The sequence below is a fragment of the Myotis davidii genome, unplaced genomic scaffold, assembly GCF_000327345.1.
Source record: "Myotis davidii unplaced genomic scaffold, ASM32734v1 scaffold164, whole genome shotgun sequence".
NCBI classification, from domain to species: domain Eukaryota; kingdom Metazoa; phylum Chordata; class Mammalia; order Chiroptera; family Vespertilionidae; genus Myotis; species Myotis davidii.
Window position 1 is genome coordinate 3,713,021 of NW_006296417.1, and position 11,263 is coordinate 3,724,283.

Consider the following 11,263-nt stretch of genomic DNA (forward strand, 5'->3'; position numbering starts at 1 on the left):
CAATGGTGGTAGATTTGCAACAGATTTGCTATAAATTTTGGAGTAGAGGCGGCAGGATTGGCTGATGTATTCTCTTTCAGGACCTCATGGGTTGAGAGAAAGAAAACATCAGGATGACTGTTAGGATCAGAGCATGAGCAAATGGGGGAATGGGGGTGCCATTCTCTGTGACAGGAGAGCCTGAGGGAAGCCCATGCTTGTTTGGGGGTGTTGAGGAAGGGGGTGCTTTCTTGGGCATATTAAGTGTGAGATGCCTGTTACAAATATACCCCCCACATACTCCTGACCTCCCAGCTTGGGGCCAGGCCCTGCATCTAATTGCCCATCCAACCACACGGCAGCTCACAGCCCTGGCACTCGTAGCTGATGGAGCAGCTGACACTTGTACGGACACAGGCCAAACAGGGGCCACCTCCCTCATCCTGGAGGTTGACCTGTCAGGGGTCCTCAGCATCCTTCACTTCATCCCTGGCACGGAGTGGGGCTACCGCGGTAACCCCCACCTCATGGGTTTAGGATCCAATCTTTAAATCTTGTTTCTTCCTGGAAGGAGGAAACTGACATGGCTTGGGGGTCAGGAAGGTGAGAGAAAGAAAAGGACTGCCTTTCCGTAAAGAGAGAAAAGGTCCCGTGGTGGGGAATGGGCAATCAACTGGAAGAAACATATGCAACGAGAGCTATTTCCAGCTATAACCGACTCATTTTCATCTGTCAAAACAGCATTAAGCACCAGTAATAAGTGTTAATCCTTAGATCCAACGTCTTCCTTCGCAGGGACTCCCAGAGGAAACACTGCAGGAGAGGCAGGTGGGGTGCGTCTCTGATTTGGGGGAGGGGGGAGGGAGTGGAGAGGGGGCTTGAGGGCCTTGGAATGGGTTTCTGCCAATGGCCTTCTCCCTCTGTGGGGCCATGGGGCATCGTGGGGTGCAGGGTCCAATAGAGCTTCAGGGTTGCATCGCAATTATCTTTGACAGGCTGGCACAATGAGCTAATCTAAGAGGCAGAAATATAACAGGGACAAATGCAGCATTCTAAACAACTGTACGGAGAGATGAACAGTGCTAGTCACCAGCGGGTATGTGGTCGCTCAAAAGAATCTATGATCTTGGGTTGCAGCCACGGACATAGGATGTCTCTGAGAGTCGGGGAGGGTGGCCATGGCCTTTTTTCTTACTCTCCTGTGTCAAATCCCACTCAGAGAATCACATTCTGTGTTGGGTACCCGGCTGGGGAGGGACCACAGAAGCAGAGAAATTCGGAAGTTGAAAGGTTTGGGGAGAGAAGGAGGCTCTGAGGAACATGAAAGCAACCTTTCTCCATTCAGTGAATACTTACAGGCACCTAAAGTCAACAAAACAAGGCATCTACCCTTGAAGGGCTCGCCGATTTGGCGTAAAACTAGGTGTAAAACTAAGGCGGGGAGAGGATCTACAGGGAGTCGGTGTCATCTGGGCATAGGGAAGAGCCTTCCAACAAGTCAAGATGATCTGCAATGAGCGTGGCTGCCTCCCAGGGGGCAGTGGATTCAGCTTCCTTGGGGATGTTCAGTGAAGGCAGCAGCGGATGCCCCTATGGGCCCTGGAGCCGGAAATCCACACCACGCAGAATTTGCTGCTGTGTCAAAGTACCACAGGCCGGGTGGCCTACACAACAGTTCTGGAGGCTAGAAGACCGAAATCGAGGTGTCGGCAGGGCTGGTTCCTCCTGGGGGCTCTGAGGGAAGAGTCTTCCCAGGCCTCCCTCTACGGCTCGTTGGCGGCCACTCTCCATGTTCACATGGCATCTTCCCTGTGTGCGCTTGTTCTCCAAACGTCCTCTGGTTTTAAGGATGTCAGTCATACTGGATTAGAGGCCACCTTAATGACCTCATTTTAACTTGATCACCTCTCTAAGGACCCCTTATCTCCAAATAGGTGACACTATGACAGTGATGGCGAACCTTTTGAGCTCGGCGTGTCAGCATTTTGAAAAACCCTAACTTAACTCTGGTGCCGTGTCACATAGAGAAATTTTTTGATATTTGCAACCATAGTAAAACAAAGATTTATATTTTTGATATTTATTTTATATATTTAAATGCCATTTAACAAAGAAAAATCAAACAAAAAAAATGAGTTCGCGCGTCACCGCTGACACGCGTGTCATAGGTTCGCCATCACTGCACTATGAGGTACTGGAGGTTATGGCCTCAACATAATGGACCTTGGGCTAGCTCGCCCCCTTTCCCACTCAGACTCTTTGATGCAGTGCACCTGTGCTAGGAGAGTCTCTAACCATCCTGTGCTCTCAAGATGCTGGCCCATCTGAGACAGTTCTTGGGCCCAGGCATTGCAGGGGGTGGACAGCATGGCACAGAGACCTGGGCAGAAGGCCTGCCCTTCGACTCTTACCAGCCCCTGCCCCAGCCCGAGCAGCTCTTCCAAAGGACTTCTGGCTCTGCCGGCCTGGGCGGTGGCACAGCGCCTGGCTGGCTGGCTGTTGGCAAGGGAGGTGAGCAACTGAGGGGGAGGACACCAGGCAACTGAGGGTGGCCTTGGGAAGTGGGAAACCGGTCAGCAGCTGCTAGCGCGTGGCTCTAATTCAATTACAACAACGGGGAAGGCTGTGAGCCGCAGAGAGGGGGGCCCATGGGCAAGAAAGCAGGCCCATTCAGCCGCCCAGCCACAGTCCTGGTGCAGAGGAGTGAAATGGTGCCTAATTAGGCACCAGGAGTGCTGAGCCGAGGCCCCGGGCTGGCACTGATCCAGCGGGCATCCCTGCCAGGCCTGGAGCAGCATGTCGGCAAAGCAGACCCTGCTGACCCTCTGTGGGGAGCAGTGAGGACCAGCCTGCAGGCCCAGCGGTGAGGGGCTAAGCATGGTGCAGAGACTAAGGGGAGACCAGCGAGGGTCGGAGTTGGCCCCCAGGACATGCCCATTGCAGTACTAAGTCATGGGCACTGGGTCCAAGTCTCCTCCAGGGACACGAGTGTGGAAGTGTGTTCCATGGAGAAGAGAAGGGAGTCTGTGGTATTGTGGCACAGGTGGCTGCCAGCGTTGGGTCATTTTTAATGGACTGTCTCTATTATTTTTTTTTAAATAGGAATGCACATAGTAAAAAGAAAATCCCAAATAGTATAAGAGGATTTAAAGTGAAAAGCAAGCCTGCCTTCACAGAGGCAGCCTTGTTAATTAAACTGGTTTTCTGTGTCTCCTCCCAGAAAAATTGTCTTTTACACACAAGGGAGCATGTTTTAAGCACCACACCTTGCTAAATTCTGGAAATTATTTTATCCTGGAGGCCCGATGCATGAAATTCGTGCAAGAGTAGGCCTTCCTTCCCCCACCTGACAGCACCGGCTTCACTCCAGGACCTGGGACCCGGGCTTCCCTAGCAGCCCCAGCTTTCGGCACCGGCTTCCCTAGCAGCCCCAGCTTCGTCCCGAAGGTCAGAAGGTTGTCCAGAAGGACATCCGGTCTAATTAGCATATTATACTTTTATTATTATAGGTAACAATTTACCATATGATGCTGTGGGTTTGTTATAAAAAGGGCCTGACATTCTAGCTGTTTTGCTAGTGGCGGTGAAGGACAGCAGTGAAGGTGGCTAGAGGACAACTCCTTGGGGTGCTGGTGTTTCGTTTCGAAACTACCGTGTCTTCTCATCTGTCAAGTGACTGACCGGGCATGGCATTGTTAATTTTTATAGATATTGCCAAGTTCCTATCCCACCTATGATTAAAAATACCTGCTCTCCCATAACCTTGCAAATGTTCCTTTAATTATGAATGAGGCTGAATATCATTTTTCAGTTGGGAGTGGCATTAGTTTAAATTCCAGAATCCAGGCAGAAGGTTTAACCGCCTGCCCACCTCCCCAAGCAATGGTCTGGTTGGGTCCCTGCTGGGCCTGTGTGTGAGCAGCAGTATCTCGACACCCTGGGGGGCTCACCCTGAAGCAGGAGGAACCCCCTCAAAGTAACCAGCATGATGGTTTTCTTTTAAATCCAGCCAGAAGGTTTAACCGCCCCCTGCCCCGCCAAGCAATGGTCTGGTTGGGTCCCTGCTGGACCTGTGTGTGAGCAGCAGCATCTCGACACCCTGGGGGGTTCACCCTGAAGCAGGAGGAACCCCTCAAAGTAACCAGCATGATGGTTTTCTTTTTCCTTTTGGCAACATGCTCTCTGGACTGCTGTTAGCCTGCCTTTCACATGCGCAGACCTGGTGGCTGCCCAGGAGAGGTTAGGGTGAGGCCAGTGCTGTGTGGCTTGGTCTCCCACACAAAGCTACTGTGATCTCCCCGCCCCCCTCCGCTGCCAGCGCCCTCAAAGGGAGCCACTGGCCTTGCTTGCTCATTTTCATGCATTGCTTCATGAAGACTTGTGCATGTGCTACGCGAGGATCTGGGGTTGTGGAGAAGCTAACCCACTTGCTCCCAGAATTTTTAAGTGTAAGGGAGGAGAAAGACAAGCAACCAGTAGTTACAGCGTAGCATGATGCGTGCTGCCACAGGGAAAGAACAGCTTATGGAACACAAAACCCTCCAGGGAGGTCCGGGAAGGCTTCCGGCAGGAAGTGACATTGAAGCTGAGACCAGGAGAGGGGCTGCAGGTCAGGAGACACGGGAGGTGATGGTGAAGAAACCAAGAAGGTCCTCATGGCGTGTGACTGTGCCTACCAGGGGGTGGCAGGGATTTCTGGCCCAGATCTCAAGGGCTTCGTGATCCTGGCTGAGGCCTTGGGATGCCATCCTGTGGATTCTTTGGAAGGTTTTTGGTGGCCTGGTCAGACTTGAGGTTAGCTGACTTATTTGGGTAAACAAGGAAGTGTAGGGACCAGGAATCAGCTTCAAGCATCACCAGGCTTGACCAGCTCTGCACTCCAGCCCCAAATTCTGAGACAACATCCCCAGCTCACCGTTACCACTGGGCAGCCTTGTGTAGACGTGTCCCCCAGACAGTAGAGGCTTACCCAGTGTTTCCCAGGGAAGGACAACAATGGGCTGTGGGGCCCCAAATCAGGGCCACGGCTGATGATGTGGATGATGCGAGACCAGAGCTCAAGAGGGGAACCTTCTTGGTTTCGTCACCATCACCTCCCGTGTCTCCTGACCTGCAACCCTTCTCCTGGCCTCAGCTTCAATGTTCCTGGCTTTGCTGCTGATCTAGCATCAAATATCACCAAGTGGCCCTTGCCAACCACCGGGAAGGCAGTGGATGAGATGAGCTCTAGCCCACAAATTGCTTTGAGCTTCCTGGAGAAAGCCTTTTTGGTCGCTTTTTCTAACACTCGCAGCCACCGTTCTTGCCACGTACCAAGCCAGGGAAAAGGCTGAATGTGCTTCTGATATGATTGTGGCAATCCTTATTTATTGCTGTCCACGCTCATAAAATACAGTGCTTAATCGTCTTAGCAGTTGGGGTAACCAATTTGAAAATTAATTATTGCCTTCTTAGAGAGGACTTTGCCTTCTAATTAAAATCTCAAGCCGGGGATATTAAAGGTGCACTGTCAATATGATGTCCCAGATGCACCCAGCTAACCTCATTTGGGCAGGCAAAATTAATTAGTTCGTGTTTTCACGCCCAGCTGTTATCCCATGGAAAGGAACCATCTATGAGTTGGCCAGGCACACAGTCGCTAAATTGGCCGGAACGACTGAGGAGAGACATAAAGGAAGTAGAGAGTGTTTTGTCCCTGCAGAACTCAGCCGGCCTCTGTTACAAGCTGCTCGTTAGAGGGTGCCCCATGTCCCTGTCACACATCTCAGGAGTTCTTGTTTAGCTGTGGAGGCAGAACAGGAAATAAGTGGGTCCCTCCAGGCCACTGAGTTCTCGCTTCACCCCGGAGCCTCATTTGCTGTTAACACCTTTCCCAGTGAGTGATTCTGGGTGGAAAGCCTGGCACCAGGGACGAACGGCTGGGCGTTTCTATTCCTTTCTCAGCTGGCCACAGCTACAAAGCTGTGTGCACTGCTCGCTTCCTCCTTTCTCCTTTCCGACTTCTTCCCGTTTCTCAGTTCCATTGAAAAATAGAATGTTTGCTGAGCACAATAGAAGCCAGGATCATCAGTTTGGCTATGCTGTGATAGCTAACCGTAGAACTCGCATGGTTTAGCACGGCAGAAGTTAATTTCTCATTCTTGCAAAGTACCATATGTTGGCCGGGGCTCTCTTCCAACCAGTGATTCAGGGATCCAAGATTCGTCCATCTTAAGCTTACACCATCTTTACAGGAGGCTCTGAAGTCCTCTGATGCAGGAGAGAGAGAAAGCAGAGGACCTGCTTTTGATCAACATCGGCCCAGAAGGGACACATTTGTGGTCACAGCCTATTGGCCATAACTGGTCACATGACCCTGGCCCAATGACAAGGGATTCTGGGAGATGTAGGGGTACATATGGAGTATTTGCTGAGCGCTGCTCTCTCTGCCATAGAGCCTTAGCTGCACTAGACCCTTAGCCAGAAGTCCTGGAACCCCCAACACAGAGGCGTCAGGCATGGCCCCTGCTCTCGGAGATCACAGTAGAGTTTGGTGAGGGAGACCAACCCGCGCAGTAACGGATTGTCAGCTCGGGTTGATAAGCACATTGGGGAAAGCAGAAACAAAGCTTGAGATAATGATGTGGAAGTGATTAAGTCAGTTTGAGCTGGAGAGAAGCGGGTAGAACAAAGGGAACATTCCCAGGAAGACGTGATGCATGTATTTAGTTTGGGGAGAAAAAAAGAGAGAGTTCACTGAGGGGACACATGAGGGAAAGGCATAGCTACGAGGAGGGCGCATTGTATGTCTGTGTAACCTCGGACCCACCTGTTAGCTCCTTGGGTGTTTCGCCACTGATTAAATTCTCCCTCCCTTTCTCCCTCTTGACTACCACAATAGCCTGCAAGGAAATCCATTCCGAAAGCTGGCCCCTGCTAAGGCCTCACTATCACAAGATAAACAAACCACAAATCCCTAATATGGCACGTGGCCGCCGTTAGGGCTTGAATTGGCTCAGGAAATGAACAGCCACGGAGACGCACTCACACGGGGACATTGCGGGTGGCTCGCAGGTCCGTGGGTGATGACTACAGCGGCTGCAGCTAGCTCACTCCCAGCCCCGACTCTCCCAGAGCCACCACAGGGTGAGAGAGACCCAGCAAGCAGGCAAGGAGAAGCTGCCTGTCATCTGAGCTCTATGAAACTGGCTGCATGAGCTTGACTCTTCCCAGGCAAATCGCTCTGGCCTCCCCGGTGGTCCTCTTCCTGGAAAGAATCATTCCTAAACTCGGGTCTCCTTTTTTGTTTCTTTCCTCCCTTGTTTCAGATACTGGCTGACCAACAAGGTGCACATCAAAAGACCCACCACCGGCCTCCTGATGTACACCCTGGCCACGCGCTTCTGCAACCAGATCTACCTCTACGGCTTCTGGCCCTTTCCGCTGGATCAGAACCAGAACCCCGTCAAGTACCACTACTACGACAGCCTCAAGTATGGCTACACCTCCCAGGCCAGCCCCCACACCATGCCCTTGGAGTTCAAGGCCCTCAAGAGCCTGCACGAGCAGGGCGCTTTGAAACTGACTGTTGGCCAGTGCGACGGAGCTACGTAAGCAGGCGCCCGGTGGACTCAGTGGCTCACATTTCCTGCCAGCTACACCACAGGCAGATGGGAGTCGGGGTGGCACAAACTCTAGAACAAGCAGGCTAGTGGTTTTCTTTGTTAAAGTGTAAAACAGTGACCAGAATATATATATCTATACCTGCATATATATATTGACCTGAGTATTTATAACTGTGTGGTGTTCATCTAGCATTAGGCAGATAAGCCACAGGAAGAAGGTATGGAGAACCCACCAGAATGGAGACCCGGTCCATCTTTGGGGGCGAAAGGATTCGACGTGGAAAGAAGCCAGTCCTATGACTTTGGATGACAAACTGCCTCCTGGGCTGGAGGGATCTTTGGGCTCATGGATGAGTGGAACTGCCTTGAGCCTCTGAGACATGTGGGATCTGGGTGAGCCAAGACCCAGAGGGGACAATGTGACCCAAGTCTAAACGGTGCTGTTCATGGGAGAGAGGGAGGTCGGAGCGATCAGGTGGGCGAAGGAGCACACGGACGCCCAGAAGCAGGGGCCACGTCCCAGCTGAAGGCCTTCCCGCGAACGCAGAGTTTCAATGCTCGAGGGATGAACCGCAGCTATGGAGAGAAGGCCGGAGAAGACACGAAGGACAGTTTATGCTCTGGCTTAGCACGAACCACCACGAACCTGGGACGGAGCAGGCAGAGGACAGTGAAGTGTGTGACAAATTGTGCTATTGAAAAATTGCAACCTACTGCTAAGGGTCGGCACTCCCGCCCCGGAACAGACAGGAGAGGGTCCAAAATATTGCTGTAGTGGGTGTTCTCTAAAGCACCTTGAGTCCACCCAGGAGGAGGGGACCAGGGATGTCATCCCCAGAGTTAGCCTCCTGCCCGACCTATTAGAATGTCACATGAGGGACTGTACTGTCCCCTCCCGCCTCCGGGGAAGCTCCCGCGAGAGCTTGAAAAGGCCCCGCAAAGACAAATGCCAGCCTTTGTAAAATACGTGGTTGCCTTTCTGGGTGCCTCCAGCGCCCCCGACTGGGAGACCTGGAAGAATGTGAAGTATTCGGCTCCGTTTCTCAGCAGACACTCTCTCTGTTTGCCTCCTGCGTTGCGCACACCAGGGGCCTCTCTGGCTGATGGCGCTGTCAGCGTCACTTCTGGTCCCTCTCCTGTCCTGATGGTCACACCGGCCGGCACTGAGCGCCAACACTGAGGTTTTCTCCTCTGCGGGGAATGGGGCCACCTCCACTTCCTTTCGCCCCAGAGGCAATGATTTTAGAACTTTGCAAAATCCATTTTCCCTTTGTTAAGATAAAGAGTTAAGACTTAAAAACACACACACCAAAAAAAACCCAAAGCACATGCAGTCTCCAAATACTGGACAGAAAATCCCTGGGGGAAATCTGGGCTCGGTGCCCGTAACTTGGGGCTGGAACCACAGGTCACATAGAGACCAGCGTTAGCCGCCTTGGTTTCTTAGATGTGTTTTCTTGTCTGATAAATGCGTCTTTTACAACGAATTTGAAAGATGAGTCAAAAACCATTATCTGGAAGGTGAAGGGAGTTGAGGAAAGTAATCAAGGCCTGCTCCCCAGCACAGGAGAGCAGACAGGATGCATCGATGGCAGTTCGGAAAAGGCCACTTGCTTGTAATTAATGGCTGACAGGAAGCCAGGGGAGGACAGTCCGATCCATTAACCCCCACACACACGCTCCACCTCCAAGCCGGGACTGTGATTCTACGACTCTGCGTTCCTTTCCTTGTTGTTCTTGTGGGTGCACGAAGCCGAGACTTGGGCTTTACGTTGTGAAGTGGATATATCAGGATGCACCAGCCCTAGCAGCCTCGATGGGCAGTGAGCAGTGTGAACTCGTCAGGAGAAGTGGAGAGAATTAGCATCGGACTTCACACTTCTGCGGGGCCTTTTATCGGGAGGGTCTCCAAGGCCCTGGGAGACGCTTAATTTCTGAAGCTTGCAGAGCCGTGGGGAATGGGCAGGACTGCCAGCAGGGCCTGCGAGGGTGAGCCGAGGTCTTGGGTTCTAGAATATTCCAGTGGAGAGCCGTGATGTCAGGTCCTGGAGCTGGCTCTGAGCTCTGTCCACCCGCCAGCACCCCTCCCTGGGGAGTGTAGGAGCCTGAGCACTTAGAAAAGCCTGGTTTTCTTCCTGTCCCTTCCTGGTTCCTGAAGCTGACATGATGCGAGTTGAAGTGGAAAAGCCCTTACAACCTGCCTCGGGCTCCCTCCAGAGATAAGGATGCGGGCCCAGGACCACTCACATGTGCCCATCCTCCTCTCCTCGTCCTGCCTGTGAGGGGCAGCCCTCCCTCCCCTGTCCCTTTAGAGCTCATCTTGCGTGAGATTCCACTGCAGCCTCCGGCATAAGCAGCTAGCAGGAGTCCGGCCTGTCCCCCTATCTACTGTCTGGTGATGGCAGTGGACACAGCCATCCGGGCCCCTTCGGTCACCTCCTGTAGACCCCCAGGCAATCCACCCTGAAGCCCCGCAGACCTCCATTTCCCTCAAGTTCCCCGAATGTCCCCCCTTGTCTGCCTCCTCCTTCGCTAAAGAAATGGAGCTGCTGGAGTGAGGTCCCCCATGACACGCTCCCTGATACCCTAGCCACTCCTCTGTGGCCTCCATCCTCTCTGTCCACCAACACATGCGCATTCTACCCATCCTGGCTCCCATGGCCTATTCCCTCACCTTCCCCACAGCCCCGGCCTGGGAAGGGGCCTCCAGGCTTACACTGCCTTTCCTCCCGACCCCCCCTCGGCCTCCATGCCCCTGGCACCGCCCACGATGCCCATCGAAAGGCCCCTTCTTGCCACCAGCTCTCCAGGGACCCCTCCTGGGATCTATTGTCTGGTGATGGCAGTGGAGACAGCCCCCCGGGCCGTTTCGGTCACCTCCTGCGGACCCCCAGGAAATCCACCCTGAAGCCCTGCAGACCTCCATTTCCCTCAAGTTCCCTGAATGACCCCCCTTGTCTGCCTCCTCCTTCGCTAAAGAAATGGAGCTGCTGGAGTGAGGTCCCCCATGACACGCTCCCTGATACCCTAGCCACTCCTCTGTGGCCTCCATCCTCTCTGTCCACCAACACATGCGCATTCTACCCATCCTGGCTCCCATGGCCTATTCCCTCACCTTCCCCACAGCCCCGGCCTGGGAAGGGGCCTCCAGGCTTACACTGCCTTTCCTCCCGACCCCCCCTCGGCCTCCATGCCCCTGGCACCGCCCACGATGCCCATCGAAAGGCCCCTTCTTGCCACCAGCTCTCCAGGGACCCCTCCTGGACACTCCCTTTCCTCTAATTTCTGGGAGCACGCATTTCTGTGGGTTTTCTCCTCCCTTCCCTATGCTGCTCTGGCCCTTATTTATGTATTTATTTATTTATGTATTTATGATTTATTTATTGATGCCCTTAACTGAAAAAGGAGCCGAGGTGGACCTGACCATGACTCCCCTCTCTCCTCCTTGCCCGCAACGTAGACATCCCCCATCTCCATACCTCCCTGCACCTCCATCAGCAACCTGCGCCCCCCTGTGGGCCCGCCCTCCGCACGTCCCTGCAGCTCAGCCCCTCCCGGGTCCCAGGCCATTCCTGTTGGACATTCACCCCATTTGCTCTGGCAGCGTCATGAACTCAACACGGGAAGCCAGGTTGGTTATCTCTGCCTCCTCTTCCTCCACGGCCCCTCCTTTTTCTGTT

The 11,263-nt window shown here is 53.3% G+C and overlaps 1 protein-coding gene across 1 annotated transcript in view; it reads left to right on the plus strand.

Moving 5' to 3' along the window:
• Positions 1-10,380, plus strand: part of ST8SIA2 (ST8 alpha-N-acetyl-neuraminide alpha-2,8-sialyltransferase 2) — an 85,893-nt gene extending 75,513 nt beyond the window's left edge. The window contains exon 6 of the mRNA XM_006771789.2: positions 7,287-10,380. Within this exon, the coding sequence (XP_006771852.1) occupies positions 7,287-7,572 (286 nt within the window). The 3' untranslated portion in view covers positions 7,573-10,380. The remainder of the gene's footprint in view (positions 1-7,286) is intronic.
• Positions 10,381-11,263: the final 883 nt, after the last annotated feature.